This window comes from Melitaea cinxia, chromosome 6, assembly GCF_905220565.1.
Source record: "Melitaea cinxia chromosome 6, ilMelCinx1.1, whole genome shotgun sequence".
Classification (NCBI taxonomy): Eukaryota; Metazoa; Arthropoda; class Insecta; order Lepidoptera; family Nymphalidae; genus Melitaea; species Melitaea cinxia.
The window spans coordinates 7078376-7101501 of record NC_059399.1 but is presented as its reverse complement, the minus strand read 5'-3'; the positions used below and the strand labels follow the sequence as shown (position 1 = coordinate 7101501).

Here is a 23126-nt window from a genome sequence, read left to right as displayed (position 1 = left end):
TTTAAAGTTACATAGGTACATAATGTACTATGTAGTAATTTATATTCTTATAAAAATGTTTATATTATTTATAATATTGGTAAAGACTTTTGTGGTATCTAACTTTCTCGAGACGAAAACATTGATTGATTTATAATTAAATAAATATATACTTTATAGTAAATATAAGTACAATTATTAAATGGACAATTATTGTCTGCTTCAATTTCTGTCTCGATAACGAATGCATATTGTACCTAATAAAAATTCATTTTTGTAAATTATGAGTTGTTATTAAGTTATCAAGAGCTTTCTAGAAAATATAGAATCAAAGTTATAATGTAGTGAGTTTGAATGAGGTATATATTATTACACAAATAAAAAAAAGAAAAAGTATAAATAATTTACGTGTAGACAGACAGGCGATATAATTTCACAGGTAATTGATGTAAATTCCTTTAAGTAATTATTATTCGTTTCAGCCAATGCCCCCACGTAGATCCATTTATAATTTTGCAGTATTAAGCGGCTTACATATAATTTGTTATTGAATGGTATCCAAAAATTTTAGTTCTAAATATACAGTTCTTTTTTTTAAATAGTGATTACGGAATAAAAAGGCTGTTGGGATCGAGGTCTGTTTAGTCTGTAATCGCGGCCTCAGTGAACCGGTCGCGGATTGACCTCACGCGGTAAACCCCATTATTCACGTGAGTTTTTTTTTTAAATAGTGTTTTATTTATTTTTATAAAAATGTAAACAAAGGTGTTCAGAAATTTATTTAAAAAAATTATTCAGAGCCTATTTAGTCTTTTTTTTTTTTAATTGAAAGTATAGTGGAGGCAAAAAAATCCAATTATAAAATAACTTAGTTTGATAAAATACAATAATTACATTATTCTTGCAGCCCCAATTTTACCACTCTAAAGTTAGTTCAAGTAATAAGACTAATATGTAACTTAAAATCAATTCTTATTACAATCAATTTCTTCTCAGTATATAAATAAAGAAAACTAAAGTTACTAATTATATATTACAAGTTACTACAACTGGAAAAAAGAATGTAGGTATTTGAACTTGAGTAAATAATTATTTAAAATTATTTTATTAATTATTAAACAATTTAATAAGATATATAAATATAAAAAGGGAGAAAGTGAACTAATAGTAGAAATTAAAAAATTACACATTTTCGTCGTTAACGTGTAATGTAAATAATAGAAAAAGTGTAAATATTATATTTTAAAAGTATTCTTAAAATGTAATTTTCAATACAGAAGCGCGCGTTATACAAAAAGTCTGTAAACCAAAAATGATTTACTAAGAAATTAGATTTTTTTAAATTTTATGATTTATTGTTATTTTAGGTAATTATTTGCTAAGAAAAAACCTAATTTTAATGAATTATTATAAAATGTATGTCTTTCTTTCACATAGTATTAATTTAAAAAATTATAAATTCAAAACTCAATTTATTTACAGTGAACGCACATTTATAGCTTCTAAAATGTATAATACGAGTATGTTAGTCACGTCTTGAAGGAATTCTAGGAATTCACATTTCCTCATTGAACCTTTTACAATGCCGTATCATCAAGGGAAAATTAAATAATTTGTGTCTATTACTGGGTGTTTCGATGCGATTAAATGAAGATAGGAGCTTAATATTTTCAAAATGTTTCGAATCCATTTTTCAACAAAAAAAAAAAACAGTTAATTTATGTCGAAGTTGATAATATATACACAAAATGTGTAACTATTGTATGTAATGAAATTGTCGATTAAATAAAACCGCATTGTAAAGTAGGAACTAAAAGTACCGGAAAATAATAAAGAAATAATTATTTTTAGCAATGTCACGGAGTTCATACTAAAGGCTGTAATTAAATGTAACTGTCTATAAAAGGATTTTCATAGACACGATCTTGGACATGACTTGTCCTTATTTAATAAGATACATACAAAGCTACCGTAGACCTTGAAAGGCCAAGTAAAAAAGTCATGACTTTACAAAATTCTCTAATCTTTTCCTCAGTCAAAATTCGCCACGCTGGAGCCCTAAAATATTGTTGTATCGTAGTTATAAAATTCTACATTGACTAAACTAATACACGCACCAAGAATTAACAAGTATAGTCTACTCTAGAATACTTTAGAGGATTAGTGTATAAACGCAAAAAATTACAAGCTATAGCGAATCCCAAATGTCAGCACAATAACTAGTTGCAAATCTCTACGTCCAGCCTTTGTGGAAATTACGAAACATTTCTAAATTCATTGCAGAACTACGCATACCGCACGGTTTGTCCCGTTTTTAGTTAAAGTAGTTTTAAGGTTGTTTCACATATTTAGCATAAATACGATTCAGCCTGTAACATCCCACTGCTGGGTATTAATCCACCACGCTACCAAACTGCGGGTTGGCGGTTGTATCTAAATAAATAAATATATAAGTCGTGATATATTGCTTATATCCTATAACTCTAATTACTAAAAAAATAGAAGTAAAGAACGCTATTATATCGGTAATCCGCATTATGACATATCTATCAATACTAATAAACGGAGAGCGGTTAATTTGTTCGGTTATACTACGAAACCTACTGAGCCGATCGGGATAATACTTATACCATAAGATGCAACGTGTTTCGGAAAAGGTATATGATATGTTGGTGATTACTTTTCGTGTAAAAAAATATGGACAGACAGAGATCGCTAGTTTTAATGTAGCCTAGCCCGTTGGCGCAGTTTGTAGTGGACCTGCTTTCTACTCCGCGGATTGCGGGTTCGATTCCCACCTAAGTCTGAGTGTAATATTTGTATTTATATAAGTATTATTTAAAAGTATATTTATCAAATAAAAATAGCTATAGCAGTCGGCTGTTACCTAAACACAAGCATTAATAAGTTGCATACCATAGAAACAGTCGACCGGTTGTGTATGTTATAAGATATTTATTTATTTATTTAATATGTATATCACCATATTATTATAAAACAGTAATTTCTAATAATAATATGACATTATCTAGCTACAAATCGCATTGCGTAATTAATATAACTTATAATATGATACTGTATCATTGCCAGCCAGTATTATTAATTGAATCAATGTATATTATGCAGCCTTTGTCTTTCAATACTAAGTTGTGCAACATCCACTGCCGCCGTTCTCATGATATAAGCGCATAACGAGGCAGATTTGCCGAGATAAGGAAGGTTTCTCGATGCACCAAGCGTTTCTCAATAATAAGACCACCCGTAAAAACGTTAGCAGACATTATTATGGAGTACAGAGCTCTTCATCTTTCAATTGTCTCATTACCAAGTTACAACATTGCCGAGTTGTGGAAGAATGAGTCTATTCTAAGACATTTGCACGGTGGTCGCGTATTGTGCTGTAATATCTTTGACATAAGTTCTAAAATCTCTAGATTGATTGAACAAAATTGACGTAAAAACTTTGTAATATCTTTAAATTGTCCCAAAATTCATATGAATTTTATAATTAGGTATATGTAATTCTATAATTAGATATTTGAATTTCTATTGTTAGCAGGTACTTGTGAAACAAATTTCCTTGACATTTTTTTTTATTATGTTCTTATTGTCATATTTACTCATCATTGTTACAGGCTCAAAATGAGGGCAATTAGTTTAATTGTTGCACTTACTGCGGTAATAAGTTGTAAGGCAGTTCAACCCGATCTTCGCTTTGCCTGGAAATTAGTAGACTATGTTTGGGACTCATCTGCTCAACGTGAAACAGCAATTCAGAAAGGACTTTTTGTTCAAGCCAACAATCTTCCTTTGGGTTTAGCTAGATGGAAAAACAAAGTATTTGTAACAGTACCAAGATGGAAAAATGGTGTCGTTTCTTCGTTAAATTATGTTGATATAGACGGAGCTAAAGATCAACCTCTAAAGGCCTATCCATCTTTAAAAGACAACCTCGTCGCTGATACCGATGAAAGTTTACCATCAAACAGTTCCATTGTATCTGTTTTTAGAGTGTACGTTGATCCTTGTGACCGGCTTTGGGTGATGGATTCCGGGTTGGCAGATATTGTAGGTAAGTTCATAACTTAATTTGCTTATCTTTTTATGCACGTACATATCAACGAATCGTGTAGTCAAAACCACTATACTTAAGTATTAAAAAAGATGAAAGATAAATTTTGTCTCTTGGAGAAAGTAATGTTACAATGAATGTATTTCATCTCATGATATTCACAAACCTTGCGTAACATACTCTTTGAAAATGTAGTTTATTTCTTAAAATTTTCGATTATTTTTTTAAGGATCACCAAACCAAATTGTCGGACCGTCTGTGGTTATTTTCGACTTAAATACAGATGAGCTCCTTCATCGTTACTACTTCAAAGTTTCCGATATGAAAGAAGATTCATTCTTCGCTAACATTGTAAGTATTGTTACTTATAATAATAGCGCATGATTGCATTTATGTAAAGAAAATATAGAAAAAAAAATTACATAATAACATAATAATTCCCGAAAAGATACATTTACTAAGTAGATAATTGTTGCATATAATGGAATTATCCTTATTTTTTATATAACAATGTTAAACTATATCTATTACATATATATAAAGAATTATGTTGAATCGAATAATAAATAACGTATAAATTAACAGTTGTAGTAATTGTAAAGCAAAACATAATTTATTTTCTACGTCGTTGAACAAAAAATAATTATACTTTGTATATGAAATTATTTTATGATTTGTGAATGATTTATAGAGGCATATTCAAGTTTCCTTCTAATTTTCCGTCCAGTAAGTAATTGAACATGACTATATAATTAGGTATACAATAATATGATACAACTTTACCGTAACAGGTGCTAGATACTTTTCATTAATAGTTTCAGAAACCACATAAAATCACACACCTTGCAACTTTTCATTCCATATCATTCACTAAATATATGTTTATATCAATTTACGAGTGGAAATATATTCTTTACCCCATAGTTGACAGTGTGGTGTGTTTTAACAACTTTGAATTTATCGTTATAGGTGGTTGACGTAGATAAAAATACGTGCGAGAACGCTTTCGCCTACATACCAGACTTAGGAGCATATGGCGTCGTCGTATACAGTTTGAAACAAGATGACTCTTGGCGTATCTCCCACCATTACTTCCATTTCGAACCTCTGGCTGGATCTTACAAAGTCGGTGGCATCGAGTTTCATTGGACCGATGGAGTGTTTGCTTTAGCGCTTTCCGAGCCCAGAGAGAATGGGTGAGTGGCTCACGTACCTCTATAGACCTTGATCGGCTCGTTTTGTGCATATCGAATTGACCATGTGTTTGCATTCGTTACGCTCTACAAATTGTACACAAAGCACCGAAAGCTTACAATGAGATATTCAAAGAATGAAAGGATCGATAAGCAGTTAGATATTAAAATAATTTATCGCTAAAATAATACAATTATAGATTTATTTATTTTTAAAATTAATTTTAATTTAAATATTACAATTGCATTAATTTTAACATATGAAGGTTTTTCTTTATTTTAAATTATACTTTATTTATTATGTGTCTAATTTGATTGTCTTCGTAAGGCGTAATGGATTAAATTCATAAAAGCAATAAGTGATTATTTATAAAGATTATTTTATTCATTTTAAGAATAGTTTTACAACTTTGGTATTAAATAATTAATCTTTCGATATATTTTAGGTATCGTACAATGTTTTTCCACGCATTCTCAAGTACTAAGGAGTTCTGCGTATCAACGGAGCTCCTCAGAAACTACACACACATCGACAAGAACGAGGCATTCCACGACTTCAAGGTTTGAATACTAAGCTATGTACCGTTCTCAGTAAATGTCACAAGTAAATATAATTTACACAGATCGAACACCGCCAATATGAACGAGTAGATGAAATGTAGTCAAAACATGAAGTAAATAAATTAAAGTGAAGTTTTCCTCATATAAGGTGATTTTAAAAACATATCTTGTAATTTTTTGTGTCAATATTTTTACAGCTATTAGGCGACAGAGGTGAACGTACCCAATCTTCTGCCAGCTACTATGACCCGAAAACGAGCGTGCTATTCTACACGCAGGTATAGTACAAATTCATAAACCTCGGACATAAAAATATACACCATAGATATGTATATTATTTACAAAATATAACAATAATTTAATACTTGCCATAATATAATGTGTAAGCTTTTAACTAAATTAATTTGAAAGATTATATGGGTTTCATCCGGAAAAAAACGGCCAATTTTTAGTATAAAAAGTATATATTAAAAATAAAATATTTAACTTTTTACCGTCGTAAAGATACACATTTAATAAAGGATTACTGAGCTTTAAAAAATATATATATTATAAACTATGTCATTGTGACGTCATTTTCGGCAAGGCCTCGGAAAAAGGTGCGTCCGCATTCACAGCAGAACTCCAAACAGGATCATGTGAAGTGAAAAAAAATACGCCTTTTCGTTATGACTTCAAACCAGAACTTGAATGAAGGAAAAAAGAAACAAAATTACAATTAGATTTTTGGCAGAGGTTTAAACGAAAAAACGAAACATTTGGCCAAAATTTCGCGGCATTTCTTTAAAATAATTGTAATTGAAAAAAATCCTTCGTCCAAATAAATTGTTTCCGGAGATCTGTGTAAAATTTCATTACGGTCGGTTGAATAGTTCTCGATCTTGACAACCGTTTTTGAAAACACAGTTTTGAGAAAGACGCGTTTAAAGTATTGAGTGACAATAAAACAGGGATTTTTTTGTAACTTACTTTAAATCTACGAATCAGGCCATCAAGTAAAGAATCTGCCGAAGCTATAATGTCCAGGACATCCTTTTGTTCTTGTCTATGATGAATCCTAGTTTCACGAGCGTTGCTTGCAGATTATTTGTTCGGCGGCGGCGCAGATTTTGTCAGTTTTTTACCATTGAGCACGCAACTACTTAAGGCTGGATCTCCAAAACTATAACTCGGGTTGACTTGAAACTTAAAGATATTATTCTAGAGATGTTATAAAATTTACTAAGATAATAAAAAAAAAAAAACGATTTTTTTGAAGCCGTGAAACCCCCCCCCTAAAACCCCTTAAGAAAGTTGTTTCAAAACATCGCTGCAGTCAGTTGTAAATATTTTATAAATAAAACTTTTTACGTTTATGAATGTACTGTTATAATAACTCAATTATTGAATATTGAGTATCTCATTCGAAGTTGTGCACGCAATAAGAAAAGTATAATAAAGTATTTTTTTAAATTTAGTTTTTAATGGAGATATAGAAGAAAGTTGACTTTAAAGTCAGGTCAGGCTTAACAAATGTATGTATATGGTTGTCTGTCCCTAAGGTAGGAAACTAAATGCTTAAGTTTTAGGTAACAGCTGATTTATGCAATAGTAATAATAGTAATAATTAAAGATTGTATTTATACTTTTTAAGCTTCCTACGAGTAATATTAATCATAAATAGTATGCATTCGTACATAATATGTTAAGTTACAACGAAGTGTTTCTTTTTTATTACAACTTGGGACAAAATCAGATAAAGTTTAGTAAAACAACGTAAAGCAAAACGAAATTATACATTAATTAATATTCGTTACAGGTTAATATATCATAATTCTAAATATATATTATGCAGATATTATTAAAATTAGTAAAAATTTTCATCATATCTATAAATTTTAGTAAGTATTACAAGGTATTCCTGTCGATACCGGATTCTTGTTTTTAGGTTGATCGCATACGACGAGGACGATTTACGACTTTTATAATTATAATACTAACTGACGCTACAAACGTCATGTTGCGAGCAATCAAAAACAGGAAGTTAAAATAATCATTGCGTTTTCTGAAATTTTCTAATTTTCTGTTACTTAGAAATAAGAAGAGAAGAAATAATTTTTATTCCCGAAGAACCATATACAATTTATAAGAAAACTCAGAAAAAAATTGGTTGAGTCGGTTTAGCCGTTCTCGAGTTTTCCGCTTAGCAACACATTTCGCAATCATTCTTTTATATACCTAATATTACACAAATTGACACGTAAACAAATCGTATCGTAAATTATGTGCATATATTAAAAGTAGCAACAATATATTCGGACCCTCCTGTACTAAGATTTCACTGAATTTTAATTTTATTACTAACTAGCGACCCGCCCCGGCTACGCACGGTTGCAAAAACTATCAGTGTTCCTCTACTATATTATGTATGTATTATACATATAAACCTTTCACTGGAATCACTCTATTTACTAAAGAAAACCGAATCAAAAACTGTTGCGTAGTTTTATCAAGCATACAGACAGCGGGAAGAGACTTTGTTTTATATACTATGACGATGTAATGATATGCACAAAAAATGAGATAATGTTTATCTCGCAAATAATCACAAATCCGTTTTTGTGGATAACTATTTTCTAGATTTCATAAATAAGACTCCCAATAAACTAAATATAAAAAAATGTTTTCAATAGGTTATCTGGAACTGGATAGAAAATAGGCCATTAGACCACGTTTTCCCTTATAAATTCTAGCTTTTAGTTTTAGTTGAATAAAATTTATAGCCTGTGTCAGTTTAGTTTAGTTCAGCTTCTGAGTAAACAAAAAGAAAATATAATAAAATAATGTTTTGTAAATATTGGGTCAAATAATAGGCGTACTTAATTGATTTTATTTAGTGTCCTCTAATGTGAAAATGTTCAATAAATATGTGACAAAAAAAATGTGAAATATATGTAATGTATGTAATGTTTATGTGAAAAAAAAAATATCTGAGAATCTTAATATATAATGTTTTACAAAACAGGCTATTTGTCCTTTAGTAGCTGTAGTCGATACTTAAAGTTGCGCACATTAGGCGCACATCGCGCACATCTAGTAATTTAGGAAAATAAAACAACTTTTCTCCTATCTAGTGGTATCGTATATCTTAATCATTATTTTGTTTAAGATTAATCGCGACGGCGTCGGCTGCTGGAATTCGAACAAACCATACACGCCCGAAAACAATCCTCTACTATTTAGTAACTCAACACTTTTCGAGTTTCTCAACGACTTAAAGGTAATCTTTGAATTTTTATTTTTTAATTTGCGTATCTTTTTATAGCACTAAGGTAGCATACGGAGTACGGTCCGCTTGATGGTAAGATGTAACCATAACCTATGGACGCCAGCAGCACCTAGCATCGCAAGCGCAGCTTTACGAGACCTACCTGCTTACGAAGTTACGAGCTTTACCCACACTATCAAAAGTGTATCCCCAGGAGCTCTGGTTACCTTACTTACAACAGGGACATAACACTTCTTGATAGCAATATTGCTTGTCTATAACAATCTGTATTATCGAGGTGCTTTCTTAGTCGGGCTGCTCCAGAGTTTGAAAAAGAAAGGAATGTACTACTGTACCTCACTAGTTAATGTATATGTGAAGTTATAGTACATAAAGGAATACACGAACGTCTGTTGTCAAGCCGACAAAAAACCCGACAAACCGTCAAAAACCGACTTCAATTATATCGACAAGTAATACAACGTAGGTAGACAAAAAAAAAACAAGTAAATACGCATTATCAAAGATTACTCCAAAAGTTGTAATCAAATCTCGATGAAATTTAAATATGACCACATGATAAACATCGGCTTTCGATTAAATTAAAAATCATCAAAATAGGTACACTATTATCGAGATACTTTTTGAGTAATCTTTGATAACGCGTAGTTACTTGACTATTTTTTCGTCGATCTACGCTGTATTACTCGTCGATGTAATTGAAGTTGGTTTTTTTGCCGATGCCCGAAGCCGATGTTTATCGTGAGGTGACATTTAAATTTTATCGAGATCTGATTACACCTTTTGGAGTAATCTTTAATAATGCGTATTTACTTGACTATTGCTTTGTCTACCTACGTTGTATTACTTGTTGATGTAATTGAAGTCGGTTTTTCTTCGTTTGCGAGTAAACACAATGATTATGATTGAAAATTATAGGCCTAATATAACTACGTGCAAAATTATTCTTTCATTTCTGTTACGCATACTAGCGGTCGCCAAGTGGTCGAAATTTGACCATAATTTAACCACAGACTTTAATAATAAACAAAAGAGTATGTGTGTGTCAAATACTTGGTAGTGTAGTAGTATGTTTTTTATTGACTTAATGTATTTTTTATACATAATTTAAAATATATATTAGCATTCTGTACTCCTTCTCTATATAAACTACTAGCTTTTGCCCGCGGCTTTGGTCGCTTTGATTTTTTTTTTAATAAAAAGTTACTTCTGATACCTTCAAGAATATGTGTACAAAGTTTAAGGATGATTGGTTAAGTAGTTTTCGCGTGAAAGCATAACAAACAAACTTACATTCACATTTATAATATTAGTAGGATAATTGTGCGAAATTTCATATTCTTCGCACGAACAGTTTTCGTAAAAAGGGGTACAAGGTTTTTACTTCGCGTATTAAATTATAGATGATAAATGTGATATTTTCAAATACTGTATTATATTTTAGATAAATAGAAAATGAGTTACTTAAAACATACCTATATAGTTTTTAAGTATCATTATAAGTCAAAAATTATCTGTATTTACATTTTTGTTTATTTCAGGTGGACGATGAAGGCACCCTATGGTTTTTAAGTGACAAACTACCTCGCTTCCTTTACAAGTCCTTAGATCCAAATGACATCAACTTTAGAATATTTAGCATTAAGACTACCGATGCGATCGCGGGAAGCGCTTGTGCATAAACAAATTAATTTTTAATAAATCTATATGTACAAAACTACAAATATATATAGGTATAAGTACCTCTTGTTGTGCTCTCTAGAGTAATGTATTGAAGTGTATTTTATCATTTAGTATTATCTAAATTGTTTTCACTGTCTACTTTAAGTAAACTATTACAATCGTAATAAATTATTTTTAGACTGTATCTATTTTTCCTGTTTTTTTTTTTTTTTTTTTTTGTTAAGGAAAGCTAAAACAGATTATTGAATAAATCATTTTTTACCTATATAACGTCAAACTTACTTTTAAAACTTTAGGAAACAGGAAACGATATAAGATAAATATTTCTTTATATATGTACTAGCTGACTCCGCAAACGTTGTTTGCCATACATGTTATTAACCCCCTTAATCCCCTTATAATTTAGGGGTATGAAAAATAGATGTAGGCCGATTCTCAGACCTACCCGATGTGTACACAAAATTCCATAAAAATCGGTCCAACCGTTTCGGAGGAGTATGTTAATTAACATTGCGGCACGAGAATTTTATATGTAGGGTAACAAAGAAAAATCACGGTGCTTCTCTTATTTACAGATGTACTTATCTCATAACTTCTCCCATGACATGGAGTTTTTTCTAATCACTATTTTCCTTTATGACGCAGTTCGAGACTAATTTTCAAACTTTAGTAATTATTGCGATGCTCCTAGTGTTGCAGGTGTCTAGGGTGCGGTCACCACTTACCATCATGTTGCCCGTACGCTTGTATACCACCTTTTTTTATTAAGAAAAACCAAAAAATAATGCATCGTGGTAAATTAAGCTTTCTCTTCTCCTAGAAAGCAAAAGAGACAACTTTTAATAACAATGCCATTTAATGTCTGCCTGTATTTTATTATGTTAAAAAAATAAAGATGCATCAAACTTTTATTTGTATTTATGAATTTGTTGCTTTATTTAGTTTGCATTCTTACCACGTAAGGCGTTTAAGGACATTTAAGTCCGTGTCGTATAAGTGTTGTTCGTGCCATGAGGCATGGCATGTTAAGCTCTCGATGCCAGTTAGTAAGTATTACAGACAATGTTACCGATCGTTACTCTAAGTGGGAAATGTTACTTCACCTACATGGAGAAAGAACTCTATGCGAACGCTGTGAGAAGTTACTGGCTGAATCAATCAATCAATATTATTATTATGTAAGTAATATTTATAATACCATCAGCAATTAATATTATTAAAATGGCATCAACAAATTTATTTACTTGTTATGAAAGAAAAATATACATTTAACGATGTATGTACATGAAGAGTCAAGTCAGAGGTTATCACTGTTGTCAATTTTTAAACATTAACTATAATATTACATAATTGTGTTTGCTCGCAAACGAAAAAAACAACCGACTTCAATTACATCGACAAGTAATAATACAACGTAGATCGACGAAAAAATAGTTAAGCAACTACGCGTTATCAAAGATTACTCAAAAAGTAGTTATCAGATCTCGATAAAATTTATATGTGACCACATGATAAACATCAGCTTTCGATTAAATTAAAAATTATCAAAATCGGTACACCCAGTAAAAAGTTATTACGGATTTTCGAGAGTTTCCCTTGATTTCTCTGGGATCCCATCATCAGATCCTGGTTTCCTTATCACGGTACCAAACTAAGGATATTCCCTTTCCAACAAAAAAAGCATTATCAAAATCGGTACATCCAGTAGAAAGTTATGCGGTATAATACAACGTAGGTCGACGAAAAAAGCGTCAAGTAAAACGCATTATTAGATATAACTCGAAAAGTAGTTGTTAGATCTCAAATAAATTTAAATGGGACCAATTGGCACACACCACCTTTCGATTAAAACAAAATTTGTCGAAATCGGTCTACCCGGTCAAAAGTTCTGATGTAACATACATAAAAAAAAAAAAAAAAATACAGTCGAATTGAGAACCTCCTCCTTTTTTGGAAGTCGGTTAAAAAACAGTTGTATTTCTCATGTATTTCTAAATTTTACAGTATTATATCCACATATTTACAATTCACGACTTAAGACTAAATATTTACAGATACTGACTATAATACGTATTTTTATATTATTTTCAAATACCATCTAATGTTTTCTTGTTTGTTTCAAATCTCAACTGTTATTGTTACGCTGCATTTTATAGTAAATAATAAGTGAGTAATTAATTCAGGTATAAAAAATAAAGCTGCCGACAGACACCAGAAAGAAAAAATAGTCAGAAAGAAAATCTGAAACACAAAATTGTATAGGTCTAAATTTAACTTAGGTTTAGGTAAGGTTTAAACCTTTTACAGTGTGTATAACTAGCGTTATTACTCTGATACACCTATAACGATATAGAGGGTAGCGTACGCTTACAATGCGCCTGATGTTTCAGGTGTCCATAGGTTACGGTATCCACTTGTTTCCTATTTCCTGTCAGATATTTGAATTCATAAGCCATGAAATCCGAAATTATAGCGAAACAGTATGGGCCGCTTTTTATATCTGCTTTTGATAAAGTCTATTAATAAGTAACGGGCAACAAAAGATCATCAGCAACCGCAAAACGGAGCCTTACTTACTTTCTTTACTTATATGTAAATTACATACATAAATGTATCACAATACGATACAAAACAAAAATTGAGGCGCAGTAAATACCATAAGCAATCAGTATAAACTGAGACATAGAAACATTAACATTGTACCACTGAATCACTTAACTACTGCTAAGTCCTAACTACTAACCTATCAAACAATTATAATAATAAGTATATTTACATTTTTAGGGGTGGCTTCTTTTTCACATATAGTTAATAATACGCTTTATTTAACATTAAACTAAATAAATAATTGTATTTGCTAGCAAACAAAAAAAAATTGGTTTCAATTACATCGACAAGTAATTCAACTTAAGCAGACGAAAAAAATTAACAAACGCACTTGTCGTCACTACGATTTTCGAAGGTTCCCTTCGATTTCTCTGGGATCCCATCATCAGATCCTGGTTTCCTTATCATGGTACCACCCTTGGCATATCTTCTTTCCAACAAGAAAAGAATTATCAAAATCGGTTCATAAACGACGAAGTTATTCCCGCACATACATAAAAAACAATATATATGTATATACGGTCGAATTGAGTAACCTCCTCCTTTTTTGAAGTCGGTTAAAAAATTAAAAAAGCATGAAAAAGAAGATCTAAAATTGTCATTCTTATTTTAATTTAAAATAAACCTGGATAAGAAGAGAAAAGAAACCACAGAAGTGTAATTATTTGCTTATTTAAGGAAAATAATTATGATCCAGTTTAAGCTTTGTAAATGAGCATGGGTTGTAAAGAAGTAAGACATATCCTGATAGACAATTAATTTGTCTGAAGTGTCTGTCTGAGTGTTTTTTCAAGTGCATAAACTAAACGATTTTAAAATGTTTACCTGTCTGTCTTTCATTTGTCCTGGATAATTTTCAAAACAGTTGAACTGATTTTTATGGGAGTTTCACTAGAAGATAAAAGAGGTAGTGGAGCAACATATATTCTACTTTTATCCTGGAATTTTCGGGAAATCTATCTATAGCCCAGATAGAAATGAAATAATAGGAAAAACAATATCCTAAAATAAGATGAAGGATGTTACATGACAATATATACATTTTATCCCATGATTTCCACACAATTTTGTATGTGATCGAAATAGGTATTATTAAAAAAAAAAATTAATTTCTTGACAAGTGCTGGGCTCGTAAAGTGGGTAGGTTAAAAGTATTTTAGTATCTGATGTTAATTGTTTAATTTGTGCAATATTGAATTTTTCTTCTTGTTTCAAGTGTAGTTAACAAGACCGCCTATGTATTCTAAGCACAGGTTTTTGTTTAAGAGTTTGCCATGGTAATATGGTTATATATGTCGAATTAAAACTTTGTAATATAGTTTTTATAATAAGAATCTATTTATTTAAAATTAATGGTAATGTAATGAAAATTTCTAGTAGTAATAAAAAAAACTATCACACACGTCGTACATAATATTAAGTAAGTATACAAGTATATAGACTTAGACCTGTTTGCTTGACCTCACAATAAATGATAAAATACAATTTTCGCCAGAATTGGAAGTTGATATTAAGATAAAATATGTCTGAAGTTCGTATTTTTATACGAAATATTTATACTATCAGAGAATTCAAGTGATTATATTAGTAAATAATTGAACAGAAAAGTAATTAATTAACAAAATTATTTTAATCTAGGACCTGTTTCACTCGTTGCTAATAAAGCCATCTGACATGGTGTAATGGGATACCATTAAAACAGATAAAAAATGTTTGTACAATACATATTTGTTTTCACCAACAATCTCCACGTAATTTTTCAGATAGATGTAATCATAATATGTGCAATCAAAAGCTGTAGGTTATTATATGAGGAGAAACAAGCCCAGAGGTCTATTTATCTTCTACGGTTAAAGCCTTAAGCACTAAAATATAATTTATCAGCAACCGGTAAAATACCCTCTTCTATATTAACTTTTACCAATACTTCGCATAATTTTTTTACATTGAGGCTAAACCATTGTATACCTACATATTCTATTCTCTATGCTTGATATAATTATTACTCTGATCTTAATGAAAAATACTTAGTGTCTATTTTATTTGATACTTTTATGCAGTCAAATGCATGTCTTTGATCAGCAAACTGAACGCTTGCCGATGTAAAACGTGATGCGGAGATGTTGTAAGCGTAGACGTATCGTACCTACTTGCTTCATTAAAGTTAATCCTCCATTCACCATTCCAGTGTCTGACGCGAGCGAAGCATATTGTGTCACAATTCACAGAGTTCTTAATAAAATGGCGCCAATATTTAAGACTGAAAAAGTGGGGATCGTTGGCAGGTAAGTAAACGTTTATTGAGGAAAAAGATTTAAATAATACAAACTTATATGAATCTTTGTTATCAAAAATGTTTTTTATTAAAATCAAAACTAGTTTTATGTATGTAGTCGGACCAAATGTTTCTTATTCGTTTCAAAACAAAAATATATTCAAAATATTATTTATGAATAAATTAATGTGTTTTATTAAATTGTAAAACAGGATGTCCAGCAATGGACTGCAGGCTGATGTGTGTGTGTATATGTGTATGTGTGTGTGTAAAAGAGGAAAATACTTTATAATTAATTACTTATTACGGTCAGATATCAAAATTTTGTGTGGTTTGCTATGTTTCTATAACTGATATACCTGTATAGAGCTACAGTCGATAAGTGTGACCTTCACCTACTTTACTCCTCTCTGAAGATGCGTTGAAGCCATTTTTTGTTCGAAGCAGATTCTCAATTATATTCATACACCAATACTGCAATTTTATTGGATATTGGATTGCCAGTATTGATCAATTGATCACTTGTATCACTGTACTCATTATAAAAGACAAGACAGAATATTTAAATTTGAATTCGGATAGGTGTACACTTCTAGAGATGTGCTTTTACATAAAATTCTGTATCATCATGATGTACGTTGTAGCAACTTGCTCGAGCGTATCTTTTTTAGTCTCATGTAGGTACCCAAAAATAAAATTCATAACATCTTTCATATTTCATAATCAAGAACTCATCATATGGGAGATCAAGCGCTCGTAGCTAAACTGTGTTTAAATTATAACAGGATTACAAAAGGTTTACCTGGCATTGACATATTTGGTGTTCCTTTTAAATAAATAAAAAAAAAAAAAATTCAATTTATATTCTCTATTTCTAATAATTTCTTTTTTTTTTTTGATTTCTTGTCTGTTTATCGACATAATTTAGTTACAAAAAAAAGCAACCCTAACCTATCTAACTTCAAAATGCGGTTCCTAATCTAAAGCCTAGCCCGTAAAAATGCTATAACGCACCGTAAAGATTTTAAATTTATAAAAGGTTTAATAAAAGTAAAATTAAAAACGTTGTTATTACTCTAAATTTGATTGAAATTATTGTAACTAGAAACTTACGATAGAATTAATAGATACCAGATATTGTAATTAAATATTTAGTTAGTTGATAAATATTATTGGTAACTAAAATAATAAAATGATCTTTTAGATGATTTAGGTAGACTTTCTAAATTGAAATTCTTTTGTAACTGTTTAATTTGAATTTTTTATTTTAGAGTTTTAGATATAAAGCCCAATTTGTTGTATTTTAAATGACAAACTTTATACGTAGGCCCTAAATGTAGGCACAATTAGCGAAACAGGCCCCTTAGGCAATAGTCACAATGTCACAAAGATAGAATATACATTCAAAGTGATTGTTAATCATTTCAAGTATTTTTTATGTTTACATACGTATGTATGTATGTGTACGTATTACTATGACCGGACTTATCATGTTTGTAAACAGTTTCAGATAACACCAGCATAATAATATAGGTATATATATGCTTTTTGCCAATGTCTGATAAGCGCATTGTTGGTTACTAACATTGTAACTTTTAATTAACCGAGTAATAAAATTGTATTAAGTTAATCCTAAAATCTTGTAGAACAAAGGTACAATTGTTAATGTCTATTACATGTAGCTTACAATATCTAAGAATTAAATTTAATTTTATTGCGTTTACAATAATAACATCTGTTTTAAGACCAATGAATACGAGAATACGTAAATTATAAACGATTGTATAGTTTTTGAAATATTTCATTAACTTAAACAGTTACAATATTTTTTATATTTTTAATGTCCTTGACCAAATATGTATTTTTTTAGCAACAACATTTCTTTATACCTATACCTAAATTATAAAATTCTTGTTCCTACATTTTTCTGTTATCATTCCATCATTCCAGCCTTTTGCAGTCCTCTGCTGGACATAGGCCTCCACAAGTCCGCGCCAAAAATGCGTGAACTCATGTGTGTTGCCCATATTCACCAAGCTGGGCAGGCGGGTTGGTGACCGCAGGGCTGGCTTTGTCGCACCTAAGACGCTGTTGCCCGTCTTCGGCCTGTGTGTTTCAAAGCCAACAGTTAGATGGTTATCCCGCCATCGGTCGGCTTCTTAAATTCCACGGTGGTAGGAGAACCTTGTTATCTCTTAGTCGCCTCTTACGACACCCACGAGAAGAGAGGGTTTTTTTCTGTTAATTAAATGTCTATTGCAAGTAATTTTACTCATATTTTCACAGTGGTCTGATTGGAAGATCTTGGGCAATGCTCTTCGCATCAGTTGGTTACCAAGTGACAGTATACGATATTATTCCCAAACAAGTTTCCGATGCGCTTGAAGACATTAAACTTCAGCTGAAAACATTGGAAAAAGATGGTCTACTCCGTGGTGTTCTCAACGCAGACGAACAATTTAGTTGCATTAAAGGTAATTATCGCTAACTAGATAGGAATTTCGATCTAGCGGGTACATCGTTCCATAGCTTAATTGGCTAGAGCACCGACACGGTCAGTCGGAGATGCAGGTTCGATCCCCGATGGAACGGTCGATTTTTGATATGATATTAAAAAATGATTAGATAGCAATGTCAGTCATGACAACATTTGTGGTATCTATTGTGTTTTATTAATTTCTATTAGAAAATAACATACCGTACATGTACCGTGCTTGATATATTAAATGTAACAATTATTCTACTAGCAACCATCTAATATGTGCGGAGAATTATAAAAACATAGTAAAAAGTTATGGAAATAAAGTAAAATGCACCCCACATTTTTTACTCTGAATTGAATCTTTCTCTTAATAACTTATATTTTATTATAATTTTATTTTGAAGTAATTAATTATGATTGACTGGTCGATCTTCTGCTACTGTAATATAAACTTTTTGTAATTAAAAATTATTTTCTACTTTTTAGTTCGATTAGCTATAAAAGCGCGGTTTTTTAGTTTTTTTAAACTATAATTCATTTAGATTTAATAAGCCTCGAAACGTATTTTACTATTTTTATTTATGTTATGTATTAAGCGGCACACATCCTGCGAGTTCAATACAATATGCCTTCAGGGCGCTGTTGAGGCTCCTATATTATTGTAGTGCGTCAGGTATGTCTGCAGAAGCTTATACTGACGATTATTTCACGATAATGTGCAAAAAGATGGCGTCAATAATACAAAGGGTAAGGGTAAGCACCAACGGTATCCTGAAGTTATTTGCAGAAAGACTGTATGGGCCGACCATGGGGAGGTTTATCAAGTTACATATACAAAATGTGACTGGATCAATATCTATAATCTCTATTAGAATATATATCTATATAAGAATATATCACTTGGCACTGTGTATACAAACTTTGCTTGTTAAAATTAAAAGTTTAAAAAGGGCTAAAGGTGTATAATGAATTTATTTTATAAAGAAATTGTGTTACATACAAGTAAATTTTAAATATTAACGGAACGAATTAAGATGTGTCTGCTCAGTTTTAGTGATGTGACCTAGTTGTATATAATATAAAGATAGAATAGAATTATGACAAAGTAAAAAGAAAAAAAAATCGCTGTCGTAACCTTTGAGGTTTGATTATTAACTCATATAAGTACATATTAAGAGGAAGATATTTTTTCTACTACAACCCAACCTATATTTATAATAATGTAATCAATTTGAAAATGAATACCATATTTCTTATTAATCTCAGACTTGTTTTGGGTATTTTTAAGGATCTACTGATCTAGCAACAGCAGTAAAAGATGCAATTTTTGTGCAAGAATGCGTACCAGAGAGTCTTGAATTAAAGAAAAAGGTATTTCAAGATTTAGACAAAGTTGTGAATGATGAAACTATTTTGTCTAGCTCAACGAGTACAACACTGCCATCTCTATTCTCAGACGGATTAAAACACAAGTCACAAGTAAGTTTTTTGTAACTGTGATGATATCTATGATCAAAAATTGATTTTTTTTTCTTCTTATTTAATGCAGGTAATGTAAGGTGTGATTCCTTAGGTTGTAATAATTATTATGTATTCTTATTTTATATATTATATATAATTTGACAGAAGTTTTTTACATTTGAGGTTGTTTCTTACTTTGCAAATAAATTATTATGCAAAAAGTACCTTTTCTTATGTATAATTTTCCATACTTAGGTATAGTTTATTATATATCAGCTTAAAATCGCGCTGCAAAATCATTACGTTCATCACGTAGATAATCAATTTCTAATTTCTACAAACCTTTATGAATAGGCAAATACATATAACAGGGATGGGTGGTGTTAAAAAGGGCCCACAAAATCCTTTTAATTAAAATATTTTAAATAATTTTATTAACTTCTAGGTAAAATGAAATAATATTCACATCACAGCAACGCATGTAGAAAATTTGAAAAGCCATGGGTGCTTATGCCCACTTAGCCGCAACTACTTACTGATTGTCTGTTTACCTCTACGTGATAAGCGTAATGATTTCGCAGAGGAATCTTAGGCTATATCTACAATTAAAATAATAAATAACAATCCCAGCCTAAAAACTTAATTACTTTTGTTTACATTAATAATTTCTTCCAAAGTTACGTATTAATACATTAATATAATACGTTGGTACCTATAGGTATGTGAATTTGACTTTTAATTTTATCAGGTCATTGTATCGCATCCAGTAAACCCTCCATACTACGTGCCTTTAGTTGAAATAGTACCAGCACCGTGGACGAAGCCAGAAGTAGCTAAGAAGACCAGAGAAATAATGATAGAGATTCAACAAGAACCAGTTTCACTCTCAAGAGAAATTGATGGATTTGTACTGAATCGAATTCAGTAAGTTGCAATTTCTTACATATACTTATTTTATGATTTAAAAAGACCCTGTTTAAGCTCACTCATTTAAGTTCACTCAATTAAACTTGCCCGCCTAAGCCCGTTGGCTCACTTTGTAGTGGCCCTGCTTTCTGTTCCGCGGGTTGTGGGTTCGATTCCCGCCTAAGTCTGGGTGCAATATTTGTATTTATATATTTATATATGTATTATTTGTACGTATATTAAAAAAATAGTTCTGACAGTCGGATGTTACCTGTAACACGAGCATTAAGTTGGTTACCATAGGAGCAGACGACCATGTGTGTATGTTATAAGATATTTATTTATTAATTTAAAAAAAAACTCTACTAAGCTTTTGGGCTTAAATAGCGAGTATTGTTTTCAATCGCGTTAGTTTCATAGAATTTTGTTTTGCATCTAACAACGTAAGCAGCCATGGGTTTCTGAAGAAATTTTCAACCATATAGGTAATAAATTTCCACTAATCCATTGTATTGCGGATTTAGCTATTATTTTTCTTAACATAACATAACAATACACTTTATTGTACACCAAAACAAAAATAATATGTATTATGGACTTAAACAGAGTATCATCAGGCACAAAGGGCGGCGTTATCGCTAAAAAGCGATCTCTTCCAGGCAACGTTAGGGCAGAGGAGATGGTATTGTGTCAGTGTAGGTGTACAAATTGAGACATAAACGTTTGAATATATTTACTTATTTACATACATACATACACACATAAACACATACATAAATACATACATACGTACATACATATATACATAAATACAAATATACATAAATATACACATACACAAACACATACATACAAACATACATATATATAATTTTATTCACGTTGAATATCAAGAAAATGCTTCCTGACAGCCTTTTTAAAAATAGAAAGCGCTTGTACACGTCTAATATGCAAGGGTAAAGAATTCCAAAGTCGAGAAGCTTGTACAGTGAAAGATTTAGTACAAAAGGAAGAGGAGTGAGGGGGAATTTCAAGAAGTAAGGTATTCTCAGAACGAAGACTGCGTTCATGTATATCACTAAGAAATTTAAATCGTTGCTTTAGATAAGCAGGTACAACAGGGTTAAATAGAATAGAGTAAAGTAAGTTAAGAATATGCGTATTTCTGCGAAAGCGAATTGGGAGCCACTTCAGTTTTTTACGGAATTCAGAGATATGATCATATTTACGAAGTCTAAATACGAATCGTATACATAAATTCTTCTTAATAGAAAAACATATTTTCATCAAAGTAATGGGTGCTTTAGAGGCTGATACAATTTAGTACATTACAATTTGTATTTGTTGAAATCAAAATAATTAATTTTTTTTTTACTTAAATATCTAAATGTTGATTATAATCAAAAGTAAAGTAGTAAGTCATTTGTTACAAATATACTTTCTTTCAGATATGCGATTCTTAACGAAGTTTGGCGCTTAGTTGACGACAAAGTTGTAGACGTTCAAGATATCGATAAAGTTATATCAGAAGGACTTGGAATGCGTTATGCTTTCCTGGGCTCTTTGGAAACTGCGCATTTGAACGCTGAAGGAATGAAAAGTTACATTGAAAGGTAAATAATTAATTCGACTCAATTATTTTAAATAACATCATAACTTCAGGTAACATTTTGTATAAAATTGATTTTGTGTCTTTTATATAATACATTAGTTTTGTTATTATAATTAAAGATGAAATGAAATCGATTTAAAATTGACGACTTTAATATGTTACGTAGGTATGTAAATAAATAAAAAAAAAAAGTTACATATAAGTATATTTTTTAGATACGGAGAAACTATATACAAAGTAAGCAACACTTTCGGTGAAATACCCCGTATGACCACTTCAAAGAGCGCAGAAACGATTTGCGAGCAACTGAACGCGATGGTGCCTTTAGATCGATTGCAAGAACGTCGCGCGTGGCGGGACGCCTGTCTCACGCGACTGGCGCTCCTCAAGAAGGAAATGAATACCGTATATAAGAAAAATTAAAATTTTTAGAAACAACCGAGCTTAAATTAAAAAAAAATATATTAAAATATTTACCTATGCTGTTTTCAATGATTAATTTGTATGAATATTTTTAAATATGTATAAGCAACTCAATTATGTAAATAAGTAGTTGTGTTAGTAAATATTTATAGCATTATCAATTGTTTTATTTTATCATCTCTTAACTTGAAAAATGTAACCGCTTGTAAGCCTATATTTTATATAACTTCTTCGTAATTACATAATTATATCTATTACCTTATAACTATATAATTTCTTTATAAGGCAAATAAATAAACAAGAAAAAAATGCATAAATTATTAACAACATCTTACTAATATTATAACTTGGAACCACCCTGGAACTTAAAAAGCCGACCGATGGCGGGATAACCATGCAAGTGCTGGCTTTGAAATACACAGGCCGAAGACGGGCAGCAGCGTCTTCGGTGCGACAAAGCCAGCCCTGTGGTCACCAACCCGCCTGCCCAGCGTGGTCACTATGGGCAACATACGTGTTCACACCATTTTTGGCGTGAACTTATGGAGGCCTATGTCCAGCAGTGGACTGTGATAAGCTGAAATGATACTAATATTATAAAGCT

At 30.9% G+C, this 23126-nt stretch overlaps 2 protein-coding genes across 2 annotated transcripts; both read left to right on the top strand.

The window, feature by feature from the left end:
- The first annotated feature begins 619 nt into the window (after positions 1-619).
- On the top strand, positions 620-10940 carry LOC123654286 (L-dopachrome tautomerase yellow-f-like). The gene is made up of 8 exons (XM_045590197.1): positions 620-689; positions 3615-4051; positions 4281-4402; positions 5021-5247; positions 5691-5805; positions 6003-6083; positions 8954-9064; positions 10615-10940. The coding sequence occupies exons 2-8, from the start codon at positions 3622-3624 to the stop codon at positions 10753-10755; spliced, it is 1227 nt and encodes a 408-aa protein (XP_045446153.1). The 5' UTR covers positions 620-689; positions 3615-3621; the 3' UTR covers positions 10756-10940.
- Positions 10941-17930: 6990 nt separating this feature from the next.
- Positions 17931-22598, top strand: LOC123654607 (lambda-crystallin homolog). Its single transcript, XM_045590502.1, has 5 exons — positions 17931-18112; positions 19409-19599; positions 20330-20505; positions 21936-22100; positions 22315-22598. Exons 1-5 carry the CDS (start codon positions 17950-17952, stop codon positions 22520-22522), a joined length of 903 nt encoding a protein of 300 aa, XP_045446458.1. The 5' UTR covers positions 17931-17949; the 3' UTR covers positions 22523-22598.
- The last annotated feature ends 528 nt before the right edge of the window (positions 22599-23126 follow it).